General features: G+C 34.0%; 1 protein-coding gene across 2 annotated transcripts in view; it reads right to left on the bottom strand.

Annotated features, from left to right (window-relative positions):
• LOC114335085 (transcription factor Ken) overlaps window positions 1-24334 on the bottom strand; it is a 180523-nt gene that overhangs the window by 14011 nt on the left and 142178 nt on the right. For both annotated transcript variants that reach the window (XM_050641462.1, XM_028285243.2), the window contains exon 2: window positions 10669-11010. In XM_050641462.1, the coding sequence (XP_050497419.1) occupies window positions 10669-11010 (342 nt within the window). The remainder of the gene's footprint in view (window positions 1-10668; window positions 11011-24334) is intronic.

A 24334-nucleotide genomic window follows, 5' to 3' on the forward strand; every position in this document is an offset into this window, starting at 1 on the left:
TTCAAGTTTTTAACCAAATAGATGGAGAATCAATATCAAGGGCTACTAATGAACATCTGATTAAAAGAGTTAATAAATGTTTGGAAGTAAATGGGCAGCACTTTGAACATTTATTGGATTAATAACTGACACACTTGTTTTTTAAGTTTTTTAAGTTTTTAAATTTAACAAATTAACCAAGATTAATAACTGACATTTTTTTGTTTTCTAAGTTTTTTAAGTTTTTAAATTTAACTAATATTTTTGTTAGAATATTCCATAGGCTACTAGATAAATAAATTTTTTGTGAAAAAATGTATAAAGTTAATTGCTTTGAAAACTACAAGAGATAGGTATAGGGAATACTAATACAGATCGATGGTGAACAACATATTCTTATAAAATAATGAATAATATACAGGGTGTCCCATTTGAAAAAGAGGAATTATACGAAAATTTAGGATGCCAGATTTACGCCAATTTTGACAGCATCCTGTATAATTAGAAAGGCAACTTCACATTATAAACGATAAAGCTATATGTGGTTAATAAGTTCCCGAAAAACTGAAACTTTTATTTATATAACATTAGATGAAATTGAACTTTATATACATGGTAGAAAAGTGTAATTTTCATATAAATGATAATAACTCAAAAACGGTGCACGATAGGTATAGGGAAATATTAACAAAAATTTTTATAATAAAGTGAAGATATGGAAAATAAAAAAATATACAGGGTATCCCATTTAAAAAAACGAAGTTACATGCAACTTCCGGTATAACCGGAAGTAGAAAATTCATGAAAATATTTTCATTAAATAGTTCACACTTCAAAACCCCTGTATTCCAATTTTCATAATTCTCTTACCTTTAGTTCTCGAGATATGTCTAATAGGCCCTTTATCTGCCTCACCCTGTATAGTTTAAAGCACCCGAAAAGCTAGGGGGGCCACGGCCCCCTGCCCATGGGTATGGGCGCCTATGGATATATTATATCTTTGTCCTTAATTATTTTTTAACACTTTTATTATTAAATAAATATAAAAAAAAAATAAAAAAGGTTCGTTTTTCGATTCAATTCAGTCTAATGTTCACAAATAAACGGAGAGCATTGTTGTAATCGGATAGTAATCAGACAGTCTTCAAGGAAAAATATCATTACTTTCTAAAAATCCCAAATTAGTCTTAGTAAACTGCCTTTCCCACGTATGTCAAGTTATGTAAGCATATTTTAATCATATCTATCTTTATTTCATTGCAAAGTAAGCTAGACACTGGCTTTATATCTTGTTATAGTTATACTGGTTGTCTTTTAATTATCGTATTCATGTTTGGTTAAACAATTATCGTGCAAGAAACGGTATAGAGATTTAAAAATACACGTTTAATATAGAAATGTTTGGCAATAACCACCAATGGTCAAAAATAAAGGATATACATACTTATTAGAAATAGGAAGCACCAAGTAATCCGAAATATTTGAGACCAGAGGTAAGATGAAATAAACCAAGAAGCAGGGACTTAAATTCTGATCATTCGCCCTTTCAGTGCTAACCATGAATGACAAGGTTATTAAAAAAGAAAGTAACCCTACATTAACAATCATATTGGCGGATTAGGCAGTCCTACACTGAAATGTAGGTTAAAAGAAAACAATTATCCAAAGGGAGTAAGGAACATGAACAGCGGCACAGCAAGTTAATGATGGGGCGGCCAAACCCCTCGCTAACCGATGAGGCCCTACGACTCGGAAGGAAAAAGCTTAGGGCGGTAACTGGCTTACTAACCGGACACTGCACCCTAAGAAAACACCTGCACAACATGGGGATCTTTCACGGAGACCCTGTTTGCAGGAAATGTGGGGAGGCAGATGAAACTGCCTCACATGTCATATTTGACTGTCCAGCCCAAACCCGATGGTGACTGCAATACGGGGTCGAAAACTCGAACCTAAGTGTCAGAAGTCAGGTAAAGAACCTAATAAAGGGTCTTGTCCTGCTAGCTGGGAGAATGGACCCCTTATAGGTAACAGACGACTTAACTACAAGTTAAGTAATCCCGAACCCATTGGGGACAAAAACCCAATGATGGTTTAACCCGAGACCGAACGGTGTGCAATAAGCCTACTCAGGCTGCAGCACGGGCCCTATGGCCACCCGTTTCGATCTAACAACCAAAAAAAAAGGAACATGATAATTGAGAAAAGAAAGCTGAGAAGAATTTGGGAACAAACAAGGACTTCTCAAGATAAGACTAAACTAAATCGAGCAAACCAACAACTCAAAAGGACTATTCTGCAACTAAAAAATGGTTCAATTAAGTCTTAAGGTCGCAGCATATTATCATGCAGGTAGCGAATCCAGCACGTAGAGTTTAGTTTCCGAAAAATATATCAGTAGACCCATTTGTACCTTTCGGTGTTGGGTCGTTTATAATACAATTCATTAAATTACAATATTTTACAATCTTCTGAGGTGTCCTAGCTCTTAACGAACTCTCTCCATTCCTTCCTATTGGATGCCATCTGTGTTGCTTCCTGCCAAGTCTTACCCTTACTCTGCAGTATCTGCGAGATGTCACTGTTCCATTCTTTAATGGTTATTCCTCTTCTGTTATTCCCTATTGGTTTGGCGTCCCACACTCTTTTACTTGTCTATTATTGTCCATCCGGGTTAGATGTCCGAACCATGCCAATTTTTTCTCCTTTATTGAGTCGAGTATCGGTTTGATTTTGAGTCTTTCTCTTATTTCTTCATTTCTGATTCTATCAGTTCTTTTTACTCCGATCGTTCTTCTGAGGTATTTCATCTCTGCTGCCTGAATTCTGCTCTGTTGTCTTTTGTTTAATATCCAATTTTCTGCTCCATATGCCACCGTAGGTCTATATATTGTTTTGTATATTGTCATCTTGGTCTTTGTTGATATTTCTTTGTTATTAAGGAATCCTCTATTTAGTGCTTGGAATAGTTTTCCTGTGTTTTCCATTCTGTTGTTAAGATCGTCCTCGATGTCTCCTTTGTTGTTGATTACTGTTCCTTTGTATGAATTTGTCTGTATTATTTTTTGTTGGTCTATCATTACTTCTATTTGAGCTTCCGTCCCTTGTTTCCTTGATATTTTCAATATCTGGGTTTTATCTTTGTTTACGTTTAAGTTGTATTTGCTTGCTTCTAGGTTCCATTTCTCTAAGTTGCATTTCAGTTTTTCTGCTGTTTCCGCAATTAATACTATGTCGTCTGCAAATATACACATCTCAGCGTTTATCATTTGCATTCTGTTCCAACCGATGCAGTATTTCTTGAAAGTTTTCTTACATTCTTTCACTATCTTCTATTACATTTATGAATAGCACTGGGCTGAGACTTCCCCCCCTTGTCCAACTCCTTGCGTTGTTTCAAATCTTTCCAACTGTACATTTAACATTTTTAGTATACTGTATTTGTTTTCATGTATATACTTTTTGTTGCTTCTATCAGTTCTTCAATTACTTGTTTCTTCTTTAGGCTTTCCCAGATATCTTTTCTTTTGACTGAGTCGAATGCTTTTTCCATGTCTATAAAGCTCAGATATATTTCCCTATTTTTCTTTAGGACTTTTTCTATTATTTGTTGCATAGTGAATATATGGTCTTTTGTGTTGTGTCCTTTCCTGAATCCATTTTGTACGTTCTCTAATTTGTGTTCTATTTCTTTTCTGATTTTCCTTTCTATTATGGTTTCGTATACTTTTGCTGCTACACATAGTAGTGATATACCTCTATAGTTCTTACAGTCTCTTGTGTTTCCTTTCTTGTATATAGGTATAATTACTGCATTTGTCCATTCTCTGGTATTACTTTTCTCTTCCATATTAGGTTATATATGTATAACAATGGCTCTTGATGTGGCTTTCCTTCTCCATTGTATTCGCTTGATTTCCATTCAGTATCAGCTGGAAATGTTCCCTCCATCTTTCCATTATTGTCGTATCGTCGTTTATTATTGTTCCTTCCTTGTTCATTATTTGTTTCAGTTTCGTTTCTTTGTTGCTTCTTAGGTTTTTCAGTGTTCTATAAAATAATTTTACGTTTTCTGTGCTGTTTTTTTTCCATTTTTTCTCCGAATTTTTCCCAACTTTTCTTTTTCTCTTTCTTAACTATCTCTTTAACTTTTGTTCTTTGTCTCTTATAATTTTCATATTTTTGTTGTGTTTTGTCTTGTATGTATTCTTTCCATAATTTCTTCTTCTCTTTTATTTCTCTTTTCACTTCATCGTTCCACCAACATGTTCGTTTCCCTCTGTTGTTATTTCTTGTAGTTCCACATATTGATTTTTATCATCGCATTTTTAAATTTTCCCCATTCTTCTTCTATTGTTTCTGTTATTTCATATTCATTGTCCATCTCTTTCTCTAGCACTTCTGTGTATCTTATTTTCGTTGATTCTTCCCTTAGTTTATAAATTTTTATTATTTCTTTGTGTTTTCTGTTTATGTTCTCATTCGCTTTTATTTCTTTTCTTTTACTTTTGAATGTGGATTCTAGTAGATAGTGGTCACTACCAATTTCATAACTCCTTTTCACCCTTACGTCTCTTATCCAGTTCTTCTCTGTTTTTTTTGCACTATAGTATCCAGGGGTAGGCCAAACTGTGGCTCGCGAGCCACATGCGGCTCTTTGAAGAATTATTTGTGGCTCTCGATAAATGTACCCGAGATCCTTTTCAATTTTGTGTTATTATTTAAAAAAGTTATTATCGTTCCATGTGTGTTTCAGAATGTTTTTTAAATTACTGACAACAAATATGAAAGACCAAATGCAACTTTATAACAAATTCCATTTCCATCCAAGCTAAGAGTAATATGACAAATCGAAAACTGCGCGAAATAATATTAAGAGTGGCGCGACAAAAAAGTCAGTAATCAGCCCACTCCAGAGGGATTTGTAGTCATTTTACTCGACTTAAAAAAATTGTTACAATATTAAACTAGAAAAACTTAACGAGTAAATAAAAAAGCCAGAAGGAATATTGAGCGAAGTCCAAAATTTATTTCAAGACTTAAAATATTTTAAATCGTCTCTTCATTTTTTTCTGAATTCATGAAATAAACATGGTCCACGCCTCATTGAAATAAACATGGTCCATAAGGTGAATTTTTTATTACCATAATATGACCCAAACAACATCTGGAGAATTAAAATTAACAGAGACGCAAGAAGATCAACCTCGAAAATAAAACTATAAGTCAACACCGATTACCAAATTTTGTAAATGTGTACCAAAATCGAAGTACCTACATACTCTAAATTAAAAAAGGATGATGTCGAATTATTTTCATATTAGAAACAACGTACCATTTAATTCCATTTTAAAATTCGTGAAATCCTAACACATATCAGTATTAACTAACCAGCATCTGAAAGAATTACTTAGAAGTGCTACTACAAATTATTCACCAAATTTTAAAGAATTACCAAACGAAGGAAAACAAATGTTGGACAGGGAAAGGAACGAAAACATTAGAAACATGCTAAGACAGCGACCAAGAGAGAGAAAAATTGAAAAAAGAAACCTGAATTGGTTTGGACATATAACTAGAATGAACGAGAACAGACTAGTAAAGGAGGTGACAGATGCCAAGTGAAAGGGGAATAGAAGAAGGAGCAGACCTAGAAAGGGGCGGATGGAACAAATCCAGGAAATCGGAACCAAGAGACGGAAAACAGAGCAACAGGTGAAGGAAATGGGAAGAAGACCGGAAGGCGTGGAAGAAATAAGTAAAAGATGGATAGGTGATAGCAAAGTTCGACTCTCTTATTGAGCGTAAGGACAACGAGAAGAAGAATAAGGAAAACAAATGTAATTAAGTTTTAATATTTCGTAATTTTATTTCTGTTTTCAATAAAAAAAAGTTCTGTTAAAAAACATTGTAGACTATTTACAAAATCTCATGAACCTGACTCACTCATTTGGTGATATCAATCTATGAACAAAATGCTGGAATTGAACATTACTGAAAACATCGGAGTGCAGATCGGATCCTGTTGCGCAATTCAGTATGAAATTAAAATAGTCGAATTTTTTTAGGATTTATTTTTTTTAGGTTATGCTTATTTTCAAAGTTCATGAGGTTTTGTACCAATTCTACCTACATACCTTCTTTACATACTTTTTAAATACGTTTTTAATTGCGACTCGCGAAAAATTTTAACTTGTGAAAAGTGGCTCTGGCTATCAAGGAGCTTGGCCACCCATAGTCTATAATTGATTGTTCGTCTCTTGATTTGACTTACTTCTCTTGATTTGAATTCACACTGTCCGGATCGTATCGTATCAGACACCTCTTTGCAAAATCAGGTTTTTCGGAGACTACGCTACGTGCTGGAAACGATACGTACATGATAATATGCCGCGACCTTTAATTGCAGGAGTTAACAGATGACGGTAGCACTGATTATTCCTTACAGAATAAAGACTGAAAGTATTTATTATTATGAAGTTACTAAAAGACTGAAAAAACCTAGTATTCACTCTTCGCCTGTTAAACTAGAAAATGGAAGCTGGACCAGAAGTAGTGTACAAAAAGCAGAGCTATTTGCTACATAACTGGAAAATATATTCAAACCAAATGTATGTCAAGAGGATGAAGAAAGATGGGAGGAACCTGTTCAATTAGAGGAAGAAATTCGACTAACTATACCAAAAGAAGTGCTTGTAGCTGTAGCTTGTGAGCTGCTGAAGAATCTTTTCCGAAAAGGTATCGTAAAACTAAAAAAACCTAATTAATGCTGCATTCAGATTAAAATATGTACCAAATGATATGGAAATTGGCCGAAGTCATTAAGATTACTAAACCAGGAAAACGAGTACATGAGGTTTTGTCATACAGACCGATATCTCTGCTCCCTGTGTTATCCGCGCTGTTTCAGAAACTTCTCCTCAAGAGAATAAAACCAATTGTTGAAGCAAAAAATTTGATTCCTACACATCAATTCTGGTTTAGAAATAAGCACTCAACAATCGAAAAGATTGCTAGAAGAAAAGAAAGTCTGTTCAACTGTCTTCCGCGATGCTGTACGGGCTTTCAATAAAGTCTGACATGAAGGTTTAATACATAAATTAAAAAGTTTTTTGCCCAAACAGTACTCACAACTTTTACAGTCGTACATAAATTAACGGCATTTTAGAATTAAACAGGAAGGCTGCTTTTCAGACTTAAAGAAATTAGAGCAGGTATTCCACAAGGTAGTGTGTTGGGTTCAGTCTTATACCTGCTATAAACGTGTGATATCTGTACTGGAAGATAACACAATTGCCATCTTTGCTGATGATACGGCTATTCAAGCAGTAGGGACGACTAGTGAAGAGGCGACCAACAAGGCCCAAATAGCAGTTAATCAAATCCATAAATTGACACCAAAATGGAGAATCAGGCTGAATGAAGCTAAATCTGTTCATGTTAAATTTACTAACAAAAAATAGAATATATACCAGTTATAATCAACAATATCCAAATACCATATGCAGATGATGCTAAGTATTTAGGTATGGTATAACATTAGATGCCAAACCACGCTGGAAGGCTCACTTCAAGAAAAGAACGAAGAATTACATATATAGTGTAAGAAAATGTATTGGCTGGCTGGAAGAAACCCCATTCTGTCGATCAATAATAAGTTACTACTCTACAAAAACGTTAAGACCTGTATAGACTTATGGATGTCCACCAAGGGGATGTGCTAAACCAATCAATATAACAATAATACAAAAATATTCCGGAATAAAATACTGAGAAATATTGTATAGATATTCCTTGGTACGTGGCAATCAGTGACCTCCATTAGGACCTAGGAATGGAAACAGTGGATACAGTCATCAAGAAGATGGCAGTAAGTCACGAGCAACGACTTTATAAGCACGAGAATATTGAGGCAATTCAGCTCCTGGATACTACTGGGAAACCTAGAAGATTGGTGAGAATAAAGCCTTTTGAAAGAGTTTGAGTGATAGTAAAAAGCAGAGCATAGTACTTGTGCGCATGTGCGTGTTAGAATAGTGCACAATCCTGTTAGTTTTGATAAGAGACGCTATAGGGTAAACTCTTCATTTTAAGGAACAGTAGTAATTTAGGTTAAATTGACATTGACTCAACTTACAATCAACCAACAGAATATCGAAAGAGTCAAGTAATATACATATCTGGGCACCAATTTAAATAGCCAGTGGGACCTTCTTCTTCTTGATGTGCCTATCCGTGACGAATGTTGGCGATTATCATGGCAATCTTCACTTTATCTGCAGCAACTCAGAAAAGCTGCACAGATGTTCTGTTGAACCAGGTTCTGAGGTTCTTTAACCAGGATGTTCTTCTTCTTCCTGGACCTCGCTTTCCAAATATTTTTCCTTGCAGGATGGCTTGTAGGAAGGCATATCTGGATTCATTTCGCATAATGTGTCCAAAGTATTCCAACTTTCGAGATTTGATGGTGGTCAGTACTTCTCGGTTCTTCCCCATTCTTCTAAGAACCTCCTCATTTGTGACCCGATCAGTCCATGGGATTTTAAGAATTCTCCGTAATAGCCACATCTCTAATGCTTCCAATTTTCGGCACATATCCTCGTTCAAGGTCCATGATTCAACACCATAAAAAAGGACAGAGAAGACGTAACATCTCAGCATTCTTACTTTTATATCAAGAGAAAGATTGTGGCTCTTGAAAAACGCCCCCATACGGTTGAAGATTGATCTAACTTTTCCGATGCGCGCTCTTATTTCTTGGTTATTGGTCCATTCTTCATTTATTATGGTGCAGAGGTAGTTGTAGTGCCTCACTCTTTCTACAGGGGTTTGGTTGATATAGAGTTGACCTTCTGTTATCTTTTTCTTGCTAACGATCATAAGCTTTGTTTTCTTTACGTTTATATTGAGTCCATATTGTTGACTGTAATACGTGATTTTGTCCATGAGGACTTGTAGGTCTTCTAGGTTGTCCGCAAATCTTATGGTGTCATCTGCATACCTGATATTATTTAGCCGGTACCCGTTTAGTAGAATACTTTTTTCAGTTTCGTGCAAAGCTTCGATAAATATTTTTTCAGAGTAAAGATTGAAAATTAGGGGGGACAAAATGCATCCTTGCCTCACTCCACGCATGCTTTTGACATATTCGGTGAGTTCACCGTCAACTCTGAGGTTTGCAATCTGATTCCAGTAAAGGTTTCTAATTATTTTCAGATCTTGGTTGTTAATTCCTGCTTCTTTTAGTATTTGCATCATCTTGGCGTGTTGTACTCGATCAAACGCCTTCTCGTAATCAACCAGACATGCGTATACGTCGCAATTTACGTCTCTGCATCTCTGGAATAAGACTTGTATTGAAAACAAAGCCTCTCTCGTACCAACAGCATTTATGAACCCGAACTGGTTGGGCGAAATTTGACTTTCACATAGCTTGTAAATTCTCGTATGGATTACCTTTAGCAACAATTTTAGGAGATGACTCATCAGGCTTATCGTACGGTATTCTTCGCACTTTTTGGCTCCTGGTTTTTTTGGAAGTGCAATAAACTCAGACTTCAGCCATTCTGTTGGTATTTGTCCAGAGTTGTATATGTTGTTGAATATCCCTGTGATTATTGCTATTGATTCGTTGTCCATCAGTTTGAGTAGTTCTGCTTGTATATTATCGGGACCTGCTGCTTTGCCATCCTTTAGCTGTGTTATGGCAGAATAAACTTCCTGCTGTAATATTCTTGGTCCATCATTTACCTCTTCTTCTAGCTCAAAGGTGTTATCTCTTTGGTCTTCAAATAATTTTTCTAGATATTCTTTCCACGCTCTAATTTTACTCTGTTTATCTAAGATGATGTTTCCGTCAGAATCAGTTAGATTTCCTCTCTGTCTTCGTCTTAGTCCACCTGTGAGTTCTTTAACTTTCCTATGTACATTGTGACTATCGTACTTTGATTGTAGAATCTCAATTTCTTGGCATCTCTCCATTGCTTGAGACTCTCTGACCACTCAACAGAAATTAAACAGCGAATAATAAAAGCAAAAGCAGCATACGTTAGAATGAAACCCATTTTAAACAGTCGAGACATATCATTAAAAAACAAAATACCGTCTGTTGAAATGCTACATATTCACAGTTCTGCTCTACGGAATGGAAGCGTGGAAACTAACTGTTGCATCTATGAGTCGGCTCGAAGCTTTCGAAATATGGTGTTATAGGCGCATCTTACGTATATCCTGGGTTGACCGAATTACTAATGTGGAAGTCCTGCGTAGAATGTGGAAAGATATTCTCATGACCATCAAAACTAAAAAATTAGAATATCTAGGGCATGTAATGAGAAATCAAGAACGGGAAGGTAAATGGTAAAAGAGGACTGGAAAAAAGACGCATTTCCTGGCTTCAAAATTTACGAAAGTGGTATAACATGACTACCACTACTGTTCCGCGCTGCGGTAAACAAAGTCAAGATAGCCATGATGATCGCCAACATCCGGAACGGATAGGCACTTTAAAAAGAAGAAATTGACATTGCTCATTGGTCATTCATGACCAGATTATCACCATTGTATTGGCGATTATGGAAAAACAATTTTTGAATGCAACAGCAGAATCAGCACCAAACAGCAATGTCTCGGAAAAGTAGTTCTAGTAAAGCACAAACGAAGAACATAGTAAAACGTTTAAAAGATTACCTTGATGCAAGCTTGTCCATTGTAGAGGAAATCCAAAAGGTGGCGGAGGTGGTTACTCTTAATTCCAGGGATGAGGACAACGCTGGGTCCATGAGCATGGGCACTCTCTCCGAGTATGCGGCGAACTAGAGGACTTGCGGACGCCATTATCAACTTGTGAGCACTCAGCGTTGTCTTGTCGTCACATACGAATGTCATGTCGGCGTAATTCTCTGAAGCAAAGCAAGTTTTAATTTCGTCAACTATGGTAGCATGGTGTTTGCCATAATGCAAGGTTAATAGGCCGTGCGATTCTTGGTCCTCCGAGTACATGGCGAATTTTGTAATTTGGAGAAGGACAACCTGTAACAAATGCAATCAACGTCAATTAACGGTTCATCAAATTATTAAAAAAAGGACAGGGACAGGGTTAACAAATGAAGGAAATGTAAATGAAATGTTGGCAATAATATAGAAACTGTAAAAGATAGTTTAAGAGTTAGCAAAATGATACAATTCCTCGAGAGATTCTGTAGTCAGGGCCCCCGTAACCAGGCGTGTAACGCGTGCGACGCACGCGGGCGCAATCCCAAAAGGGCGCCAAACCGTAGGTTTGGCAAATAAAAAATATTTATTTTAGATGAGATAATGATTTTTTATACAATTTTAATTTCAATTTTTTCATGAACATCAAGAGAAATCTCAAATATCAAATATTGTGTTATTACTGAAAAAATAATTAAAATTTTATTTTATATTTGGTGTTAATAATTATTACTATTGTTTAATATTTAAAATAATATAATATCCGAATACCTATTTTGCACTATCCGTAAATGATAGAATTATAATGTCCTCTAAAGTAAAAAATAATATTGGGTATAGACAGTATGGTGCATAGTTCCAAATATTATTCAATAATAATTATGGACTGTATCCCAGATTCTTGTGATAAAAAGCAAAAAAGCCTAAACGATAATTCTAAAAAAAGTTGAAATACAAGAGAGTTTTTTAGCTTTTTACCTAATATTTGACACTACGGGGGAAGGACTATTTAATTTTGTAGTTGAACCATTACAAAATTTTAAATTTAAGGGCGCAAAGACTAATAAGTATTTTTGAAAAATTAAAACGCAGAAAGCGTTTTTTTGAAAGATTGCAATATTACCGAGGGTCGAAAGTCCCTGAAAACTTCTATAATGGTTGTTTCAATAATTTACAGGGTTGAAAAAAAAAGAGAAAATTTAGTGTGATTTTTAATTTCAAATATCTCATAAAAAAACTTTTTGTTATTCTAAGGGACTTTCGAACCTCGGCAATAACGTAATCTTTCATTCTGCGTTTAAATTTTTCAAAAGTACTTATTATTTTTATTAGGATTCGAAAAAATGAATAAATTTAAAACACATTGTCGCGAAATTTTGCTCCTACGCCCTTAAGTATAAAAGACACGAGAGGTCAAGGGTAGGTATGATAACGGTGCAATATGCGTGTATGATAAGGATAAAAAAATAACCCTAGAGCTTTTTTTGTTCCACGCACTTCACATAGCTTAAAAGTAGTGAATGACGCTGATAAAGTGTCAAATGAAATAGTAAACTTTTTTAATAGTGTACAAGAATTTTATGTGTGTTTCTCTTCTTCCATAAATAGAAGAAGTAGAATAAAATTCATGTTCCGGAATTAAATCTAAAACCTCTAAGTGATACAAAATGGTCGAGTAGAATAAAAGCTATAAAGCTATCAAATTTCATATAATTAAAATTTGTGAGAATCTTTAAGTTCGTTAAATAGTAGATTTGACATAACGCCTGGTTACGATTTTGGTTTTTTAGTGATATTTTTACATTAAGTCACGATGATATTTTGAAAAACGGTCTTTCTCTTCAACAAAACCTAACTGATCCAGTAAAAACGGAGGCGGATATTGGTGCAACTGATTTATTTAGTGAGATAAAAATTACTTGACTCATCAAATCCTCTTAATAATATCCAATCGATATTTGAAAATATATAACTTCATCTTTACCAAATATCACTATTTCATTAAGAATTCTTTTCACTTTAACTGTGTTTGATGCTTCTGTAAGCCCGACCGCACATCAAAAAAACATGAAACGTAAATTACGTTTCATGGAAATAAACCACTGCTAAACAAATATACGTCCGGCCATTTATGAAACTCTCCGAAAATAAAAATGTGTCATGAGCATGAATCACACTCGTTTCATTGGTAGGCGGACTTTGAGATTTGTTTAGCAGTGTTTTAGTTTCATGAAACATGTTTTTCGTTTCATGTTTCATGTTTTTCGTTTCATGTTTCTTTGGTGTGCGGCTTGGCTAAGAGATCATTTTCAAAATTAAAGTTAATTAAAAATTATTTGAGGTCTACTATTGTAGAGGAAAGATTATCTGGTTTGGCAATATTAGCTATATAGCAAGAGCTCGTCAATAATAAAAAAATATAGATTTATTTCACAAATGGATATAGTAGATTTAAAGGGCGCTAAAATATGTGCCGCACGCGGGCGCCGCTCAGCTTTGCGGGGGCCCTCTGTAGTGGGCATTCAATAAGAAAGGAGTCCCTGGAGAATATGTAAAGATTGTGAGAGATATGTATGAGCGAGTAACGACTAGTGTTAGGACAGGTGTTGGAGACACTGATAAATTTCATGTGAAACTAGGATTGCACCAAGGCTCGGTGCTTAGTCCTTATTTATTATCATTAATTTTGGACTAGATAACAGCGTAACTACAGGATAACATCCCATGGTGCTTAATGTATGCTGATGATGTAGTGATACTAGTAGAAAATAGTGAAAGAGACTTAGAACAAAAACTGGAATAGTGGAGACATGCTCTGGATGAAAAAGGTTTAAAACTTAATAGGACAAAAACTTTGGGGTGTTCATTTAAAGATGGAGTTACTACAAATAAAATGATATCTTTGGATGGTTAAATGATTGTGAAAAGCAATAGTTTTAAGTACCTAGGATCGGTATTACAGAGTAATGGAGGAATAGATGGAGATGCATGCAGTAGAATTAGGGCTGGATGGATGAACTGGAAGGAAGCGAGTGGTGTGTTGTGTGACAGAAAAATTCCAATAAAGCTGAAAGGAAAATTCTATAAAACAGCCATAAGGCCGGCCATTCTATATTATGTACGGAACTGAATGTTGGGCAATGAAAAAGAAAGAGGAACAACGAAAGCGTGTGGCAGAAATGAGAATGCTTAGATAGATGAGCGCAGTGACAAAAAAGGATAAAAAAAATGAGTATATTAGGGGAAATCTAGGTGTGGTACCAATTGATGCCAAAATGAGAGAGCATAGGTTAAGATGGTTTGGTCATGTTCAACGTAGAAACGTTAATCATCCAATACGAAGAATTGCTGAAGTGCAGATTCGTGGAAGGAGTAGGAGGGAAAGACCAAGGTTAGGCAGAACGTGTTGGTTAAGGGGATTAGTATTGATATGACCCAAGATAGAATTGTATGAAGAAATGCAATTAGGGAAGCAGACCCCGCATAGGAATAGGGCAAAGAAAATGATGATGATAGATCCCTTGTGCATGGGATTCCACACCTCCAATAATAGCAGCCCATTAGCATTAGCAGATGAATTAGACTGAATTAGTCTCTTAGATTGCTGGTACCACTTTACCACACTTATAACACTTTTGTATTATGCCTATTATTGTATCTTTTGTAGTGTAGTTCTAATGAAACATTCGTGTATTTGGGATACATATTTCTATTTAAATCAAAGCTTCAACAATCAAAATCAAATATCAGAAAATATTTCTAATATACATTTTGACACAGATGTAAATATATTGACCCAGTTTTGAGTGATTGCAACAATGTTGTATTTCTGGACCTGTATTCTAATTTTTTAAACTCCGGTCACGTCGGTGTCTACACCATTTGGTTTAAAAATATTAGACAGACGGATTTTGCAATTTTAGAGGTTTTTCATATCATTTTGTTTGCGAAATACCGAAAATTGTGAGCTAGATAAATTATGTCAGGCACTGTTCAGATAAAATGTAGTACGTCTGGAATGAATACGGAAATTTTAAAAATTGTGAGCGATTTACAGAATAATAATGTTTCTTTCTCCTTCATATTATGGGATTTAACTAGAAAAAAAGTAACTTTGGTGAAAAATTCCAACAATTATTATGTTTTGTCACTCCTCATGTTTTTTCCTCAATTTTCATGAGTCAGACTACCAAAAATAGCAGTGAAACGTATGGGAGAGATACATCAGTGACCTTTTTGGCGATGCTTCTCGAGAAAATGCTACACATACACACTACCTGTGACAACCAGTTAGAAAGAGGTCCCATTATACTGAAATCACAAGCCAGAAAACAATAGAGCAGGCCAAAAATAATAAAGCACCTAGACCACATCAAATCCCTGCTGAGCTGCTTAAACTGTCGGACGAGCAAAACATTACCTACTTAACACTTTTTTAACAAAATTTACAATGGAGGAAAAATACCAGATGGTTGGTTGGAGTCACTGTTTATAACATTGCCAAAGAAAAGCAGTCCACACACTTAATCAGTTTGATGAGCATTCAGTGGAGAAATTCAAGTATAGTCCTGAATGAAACAGATAGTAAAAAGAGAAAAATCAAACAAGCGGCTTTAATTATGCTAAATGAAACCAATTGTGTCGCAAATTCCTCGGTAGAATGCAGTAGGATGTGGTTACCCATACTAAAAGAGGAAGTCAATAGAAAGAAAATACCAGGATTAGTAAGTCAATAACATATCGAGTTGGTACATATTTTATATTTTAGTATTGTTTATATATCTATGTATTATTAATATTATTTATAATTTAAAATAACATATGTACATATTAAGGTCAGAATTTGGTATTAGTTTGAGAGTAAACTAAAGTAAGACCTAATACTTACGATGTCGGGATAGTATCACGAGGTTTTTCCTGGTTTTCCCTCGTGATTTACTATGGAATCTCTAGCGCGAGAATTTTACTATCACCATTGCATGTTGTTGTCTTTTTAAAAGACATATCATATGTTATGATTTTTTTGTGACGTATATTCTTGAGTTGGGGTTGATTTCATGTAATCGAATGAATTATCTTTCAATAAAGTCGTCCCAGGAACGCAACTCATAAATATTGGCAATATTCATATTATGGGATTTAACTAGAAAAAAAGTAACTTTGGTGAAAAATTCCAACAATTATTATGTTTTGTCACTCCTCATATGTTTTTTCCTCAATTTTCATGAGTCAGACTACAAAAAATAGCAGTGAAACGTATGGGAGAGATACATCAGTGACCTTTTTGGCGATGCTTCTCGAGAAAATGCTACACATACACACTACCTGTGACAACCAGTTAGAGAGAGGTCCCATTATACTGAAATCACAAGCCAGAAAAACAATAGAGCAGGCCAAAAATAATAAAGCACCTAGACCAGATCAAATCCCTGCTGAGCTGCTTAAACTGTCGGACGAGCAAAACATTACCTACTTAAAACACTTTTTTTAACAAAATTTACAATGGAGGAAAAATACCAGATGGTTGGTTGGAGTCACTGTTTATAACATTGCCAAAGAAAAGCAGTCCACACACTTAATCAGTTTGATGAGCATTCAGTGGAGAAATTCAAGTATAGTCCTGAAACAAACAGATAGTAAAAAGAGAAAAATCAACCAAGCGACTTTAATTATGCTAAATGAAACCAATTGTGTCGCAAATTCCTCGGTAGAATGCAGTAGGATGTGGTTACCCATACTAAAAGAGGAAGTCAATAGAAAGAAAATACCAGGATTAGTAAGTCAATAACATATCGAGTTAGTACATATTTTATATTTTAGTATTGTTTATATATCTATGTATTATTAATATTATTTATAATTTAAAATAACATATGTACATATTAAGGTCAGAATTTGGTATTAGTTTTGAGAGTAAACTAAAGTAAGACCTAATACTTACGATGTCGGGATAGTATCACGAGGTTTTTCCTGGTTTTCCCTCGTGATTTACTATGGAATCTCTAGCGCGAGAATTTTACTGTCACCATTGCATGTGGTTGTCTTTTTAAAGACATATCATATGTTATGATTTTTTTGTAACGTATATTCTTGAATTGGGGTTGATTTCATGTAATCGAATGAACTATCTTTCAATAAAGTCGTCCCAGGAACGCAACTCATAAATACTGGCAATATTTATATTATGGGATTTAACTAGAAAAAAAGTAACTTTGGTGAAAAATTCCAACAATTATTATGTTTTGTCACTCCTCATATGTTTTTTCCTCAATTTTCATGAGTCAGACTACAAAAAAGAGCAGTGAAACGTATGGGAGAGATACATCAGTGACCTTTTTGGCGATGCTTCTCGAGAAAATGCTACACATACACACTACCTGTGACAACCAGTTAGAAAGAGGTCCCATTATACTGAAATCACAAGCCAGAAAAACAATAGAGCAGGCCAAAAATAATAAAGCACCTAGACCAGATCAAATCCCTGCTGAGCTGCTTAAACTGTCGGACGAGCAAAACATTACCTACTTAAAACACTTTTTTAACAAAATTTACAATGGAGGAAAAATACCAGATGGTTGGTTGGAGTCACTGTTTATAACATTGCCAAAGAAAAGCAGTCCACACACTTAATCAGTTTGATGAGCATTCAGTGGAGAAATTCAAGTATAGTCCTGAAAGAAACAGATAGTAAAAAGAGAAAAATCAAACAGCAGCTTTAATTATGCTAAATGAAACCAATTGTGTCGCAAATTCCTCGGTAGAATGCAGTAGGATGTGGTTACCCATACTAAAAGAGGAAGTCAATAGAAAGAAAACACCAGGATTAGTAAGTCAATAAATATCGAGTTAGTACATATTTTATATTTTAGTATTGTTTATATATCTATGTATTATTAACCTTTAACTACCCGCGCATCAAGTTATAACATAACTACACGCATGGCGTACTTTATACGCAACAAGAAAATTCGCTTAAAAACAGCGGATTTGTTTATTTTTTTTTTGAAAAAATACACTTAGTTGTATGTTATAAATCTTATTTAGCATCAGCGAATACTTAGAGGTCCTTCTTAGTAAGCCATTTGGGTTTTATAACTGGAATCTGATTCCATAATAAATAAAATTACTAATAAAAAATTTTTTGAAATGTGATTTTTTACATAAGAAAAAGTATTGTTTATAACGAGAAATATATTTTATGCCATAATGACTAAAAAACAATTGAAATATGTACTCATATTACTATAATCGTGGCGTATATTGTCCACAACCGGAAACAACAAAATAATAAACTGTAAATTACGATCTTCCCAGAACCCGGATTATAACGAAACTAAAACCTATTGTAAAGCACATTCCAGTGATAGGTTAGATACATAAACAAGGTCAAAAATAAAATTTTTAAATATATTTGCAGTAGAATTCTTATATCTCGCGTACAAAATACGCCAGCGCGTGTAGTTAAAGGTTAATATTATTTATAATTTAAAATAACATATGTACATTTAAAATAACATATGTATATTAAGGTCAGAATTTGGTATTAGTTTTGAGAGTAAACTAAAGTAAGACCTAATACTTACGATGTCGGGATAGTATCACGAGGTTTTTTCTGGTTTTCCCTCGTGATTTAATATGGAATCTCTAGCGCGAGAATTTTACTGTCACGATTGCATGTGGTTGTCTTTTTAAAGACAGATCACATCTTATGATTTTTTTGTGACGGATATTCTTGAGTTGGGGTAATCGATTATTTCGATTTCATGTAATCGAATGAACTATCTTTCAATAAAGTCGTCCCAGGAACGCAACGCATAAATATTGGCAATATCATTTTAAAGTCTTCTACTTTAAAATGTATAATATATGTCTGAATTGCCAATATAAATAAGTCAGATTAAATAAATTATTAGAAGAATTTTTTTACTAATCAACAACATTTTTGTTTAATTCATTAATATTTTTTTGTATTTTGACAACGACACCCGATTTGGACGTCGAAACGTTAATAAAATCATTTTTTTAGTAAAATTGTGGTTTGTTTCCCATCAAAACTAGTTAACCATCTACTTCGCCTTATAATACAAGAAAAACTGGAGGGAAAAAACAATTTTCAACGACAATTTTTTTTCTTTTCTTTTCCGAAACTTTATAAATCCTACAGATCGGTGGGATCTACCACAATAATGACTATTGCATTCTAAATGCTGTGTGTTTTATTGAAATCTCTTATTCCTTAATTGACACATTATTACATGGATTATGTAAGCTATTCATCAATTTGTCTCATGCAGAAAAACTACATCAAGCAATGTTTTAATGTGTTTTTAAAACGATTTTACAATATTTATGGCCTGCTCATAAAAGTTTAATAGCCATAACGTCCTTATGTTTTCAATTTAAATCACTAGTGTCTTGTCAAAGTTTAAATTATTTATCTATGTATTTATAGGATGCTAGGGGCATAATAATAGTATGAGAAGATATAATTTGTGGGTTTTATTGAACATCTTGGTTTTTCAGGGTCAAAATTAATGGGCAGTTTATTTTATTTGTAACAAATACACTAGCCTACACAAAACAATTTGCCAATTTAGGAAAAGTACTTACCAAAAAAATATAAAGACAATTAAAATATAATAGTTGTAGGTATGTAATTTCAGTTAGTATACAGAAGTTAGTATACAGAAATGAAATAAAAAACTTTAGGACACAAGATTCATCACTTTTATATCAAGTAGACTTAAGTAGGAAAAGCATGCTTAGATCACATTTACACGGTCGAACAACTAATAGAAAAAGAATGGCCAAAAACAGATCCGTTCATCTGGCTTTTGCAGATCTTAAGAAGACCTATGACTCAATACCTAGAACCAAGCTATGAGAAGCAATGGAAGACATCGACGTTCTACGAATATTAATATAAGCAGTAAAAGCACCCTATAAGAATAACAAAGTAGCTATCAAAAACGGGAAATAAGATATGCAGTCCATTTAAGACAACAAAAAGATTGCTATAGGGCTGCTCCACATCCCCTACCCTGTTCAAAATATTCCTGGAAGAAACCCTGAAACCAAGGAAAAGAAATTGCGAAGGAATGGGTATACCAGTAAGAAACGATTAGTCTATTAGTCCATGTGGTGAGACCGCTGCCGTCTGAAAACCATTTCTAATTCGGTTTCTCTGCGGATTCATATTAAAGAATGTCCCCTTTAAACAAATCGGAAATCGGGTGCCGGACGGAATTTTTGGGCAGAAATTGTTTAAACAATTTTTTTAAACAAATACATAAGGTCACCTTTTATTGCTCCAAAAAATATATTTTTGGATTTTTTGGGTCATTCTAAACAAGAAAGGTATCTCGTAATTTTTCTCAAAAATTGACAGTTTTCGAGTTATAGGCGATTTAAAATCTAAAAAATGCGAAATTACGCATTTTCGAGGCTTAAAAACTCATATTTAAATTAGTATTTTTAAGAGTGCCAATAACTTGGATTAAAGTTTAAACATTCTTTTTCAAGATTCTGAAGAGTGATCGGGTCTAACTTCAATTTAGACCGTAGTTTTTTAATTGTTAATTATGTAAGTCCATCCGATTTTTTGGCCGGTGCGGCGCGCTTTATTTCAAAAATCTCCTATTTTCCTCCGAAAAATATTTTTTCTAGATTCTTTGGGACATTCTAAATAAAATAAGTTTCTTGATGTTTTTCTCAAAAGTTACTAGTTTTAAAGTTATAAGCGATTTAAAATGCGAAAATGTGTTTTTTTTTGTCATTTTTCGGATTTTAAATCGCTTACAACTTTAAGGCCCGTTACTTTATGTCTCCGTTAACAGCCGGTTAGTTAACCGGGGTTTAATCTGGACCTCTTTAGGGTCTGTTGCGTTGTAATAAATGCAATTATAATTATTATTATACTTATTTATAATTATAATAATACTTGTAATTGCATTTATTACAACGCAAGAGACCCTAAAGAGGTCCCGATTAAACCCCGGTTAACTAACCGGCTGTTAACGGAGATATAAAGTACCAGGCCTAAAACTATTAACTTTTGAGAAAAATGTCAAGAAACTTATTTTATTTAGAATGTCCCAAAGAATCTAGAAAAAATATTTTTTGGAGGAAAATAGGAGATTTTTGAAAATAGTGCGCGCCGCATCGGCAAAAAAACCGGATGGACACGCATAATTAACAATTAAAAAACTACGGTCTAAATTGAAGTTAGACCCGATCACTCTTCGGAATCTTGGAAAGGAATGTTTAAACTTTAATCCAAGTTATTGGCACCCTTAAAAATACTAATTTAAATATGAGTTTTTAAGCCTCGAAAATGCGTATTTTCGCATTTTTTAGATTTTAAATCGCCTATAACTCGAAAACTGTCAATTTTTGAGAAAAATCACAAGATACCTTTCTTGTTTAGAATGATCCAAGAAAACTAAAAATATATTTTTTGAAGCAATAAAAGGTGATCTTATGACCTTATGTATTTGTTTAAAAAAATTGTTTAAACAATTTCTGCCCAAAAATTCCGTCCGGCTCCCTTCAGATTTGTTTAAAGGGGGCATTAGAGAAACCGAATTAGAAATGTTTTTCAGACGGGAGCGGTCCCACCAAATGGACTATAATATGTACTTAGTTCTGCTGACGACCTAATAGTGAATGCACAAGACGAAGATGACCTCAGTTTTATGATGAGAAAACTGGAACAGGAATATACAAAGAATGGGATGGAAAGAAACCTAAAGAACACTGAATACTTAACAATGAAGAATACAGAAATAAAACAGCTGGAAATAGACGAAGGTAAACAAATCAGAGGAACATATAAGTACAAGTATTTAGGTTTCATAATATCAAACAAAGGAACAACTGAAGAAGAAGAATATAAAACACTATGACAAGATGTATCCTCTCTTAAGAGTGGGAAAATTGGAAAATAAATAAAAAACCAACAACAAAATAAGAGCAAAAGAGATCGAATTCCTAAGCAGCTGCAGAGCAACAAGAAGAGATATAATAAATAACATAGAGATTAAGAAAAAAGTGGGAATGAACTCGGATATAATAGACTACATAGAACAGAAAAGATTAACATGGTACGGACATGTCAGAAGAGTATACCAAAAATGTTGGATAAACATAATAACAGAGTGGAGCCCGATAGAAAGAAGGAAGAGAGGCAGACCCCGAAGATCTTTCAGATAGAAAGTGGACGAAGCAATGGAAAGGAGAAACCAGCAGGAAGGTGACTGGTAAAACAGAAAGAACTGGAGAGAACGGTTGAGTGAAAGAATACAGGGAAAATTGTGGAAATCCTTAGTACTTATATAGACGCCAAAAGCCTTTTACAGAGTACCTATACCTTATATTATATATTTTGCTATCATAGTTCTTCTTGACTTACCCAGGACATAACAGCTCCCATTTTTTTAACCTTTTTACACCTCCTAAAGTCCTTTCCACATATTTTTGGAATGTACTGTTTTCTAATTTCCTTTGTAACGTTTTTCACGTTTATCAGTCATCTTTTTTATAGTCTTATATACAGTACATATTTGTCTTTCCGTTGATGTGTGTGTCTTTAAGATTTTTGTTAGTGATCTTTTAATCCATAAGTGCAAACAGTGAGTATGTATTGGTTAAAATTTGTACTAATCGCAATACTAAAACTGTCAACACATAACTTCTTTTCCTTTACCAGTATTTACTGGTGTGTTAAAACATTTATTCTTAAGCTAATTATCCGCCAAAGATGATGTACATATTTATCACGTTTTTGTGGGTAGTAAAATGATCTAACTTTAAGACTCAATAATAAATAAACATTATGGCTTCGAAACATATAAAATTTGAATACAATGAAATCATTTCAAACATTGTATGACTGCTTCGTTTACTAGTAGTTTTTATGAGACAGTAATTTTCCTTACAATATATTGAAAATGCTTTTACACTAGAATTAGAGTTTATGTAATACATATAACACGTCATATTTGTTCATGGTTGTCGATTTTAAACGGAGAAAACAAGGTTGCTGTGAAATATATTAGATAGAAATGTGAAAAAGTGTTGAAAAAGGATGTTGTTTTTTGATGGAATGTGTCTAAAGATATTCAACCTCTTATCTTTACCGATGAGCCCACGGAGGTTGAAGAGGGCGAAACACATTTCTAAGAACTGGTGTTTGGATCTTTGATTCTATTCGAAAAATTTTTCCCAGCCAGAAATAGTGGATGTGTGAGTTATTCGTAAGGGGATTTTTCCACATTCTCTATTTCATTTGTTTGAATTAGAAATGTGAAATATTCTAGTATTGTATAAGGAACCCTCTTTACTCCAGGGTAATAAGATAGAAATATACCATGTTCGGGACACTCAAAGATCCAGGTAGCTGACTACTTTTTTAGTTATTGTAGACCTATAAGAAGAAAACCTACCTGTTTCCTGCCTAGAGTTCGCGTCTGTTTTTTAATTATTAACAACTTAGTGCAAAAATCGCGATATTTTCGATTTTTTGCACTCCATTCAAAAGCTAAATAGTTGACATAAAATTATAAAATTTAATTTTTTAGAACATTAAAAAACCTTCAAAATGCCGATTTTTGGAAGTTAAAAAGTTAATTTGTTTGCTACGCAAACTGCAAAATAAGTAAAAATCGTTATTTGTTAATAACTTTTACTAAAATTACCTTAAAACTTTAGTGTTTCACTCAAAGTTGGGTATTGGGTAGGGTTGCCATAATTTATTAAGGCCAAATCCGGACAGGGGTAGTCCAAGGAAAAAAACATATCCTTGCCCTTGCCTTTTGACACCCCCAAAGTTAGTATTGGTATTATCAGCACAAAGGCAAACTATCTTTGAATCAATAGAGTACTTTTTAATACATTTTAAAATATGTTCTACTAAAAGATCAGATGTTTCACCCGGAAGTTCATCAAAAAATAAAAGTTTCACGTTGACACCTTCATTTTGCTTAAAATAACGAACACATACCGGAGTCAGTTTGATTTCGTTTCTGTTTGAATTATCAATTGTAACCGTAATAAAATTTGCATCTTTGAGATCTTCGAGTAATTTGTTAAATATGTTTTCTAAATATTTTTTTTAGTAAAGAAAAAAATCCGGACATTTCTCATATCCGGACACCAATCCGGACATGTCTTTCAAATCCGGACTGTCCGGACGAAATCCGGACGAAATCCGGACGTGTGGTAACCCTAGTATTGGGGTACGTAACAAACCCTCACAATTTGATCCATTAATCAGTTTAAGAGTTATTCTAATTGTTTATCCCAGAGTCGTTTGTTTTGGAATAACATAAGACAGAAAATAATGAAGATATGGCAATTCTGCGTATGCCAAATGAAAATAGAAAACTGATGCTATCAAAGTGTACTAAAAAAAGTTAAAAAAATTATCTAATATGAATAGTCAAAAATCCTAATGCCAAATTTGTGAAATTTTGTAATTTATAAACATTTAGAATAACTTTAAAAATATTGTCCGTAGAAAAAATCATTCTACATATTAGAAAAGCTGGTATTTTACACGGATTTTTAAAAATGTAGTTCAATTGGTGACTACTCGTGGTAAGTGAAGGGGGAGCTGAGAGCCGACAAATGCACGAGTTCAAAA

The sequence above is a fragment of the Diabrotica virgifera genome, chromosome 10 (genome assembly GCF_917563875.1).
Source record: "Diabrotica virgifera virgifera chromosome 10, PGI_DIABVI_V3a".
Classification (NCBI taxonomy): Eukaryota; Metazoa; Arthropoda; class Insecta; order Coleoptera; family Chrysomelidae; genus Diabrotica; species Diabrotica virgifera.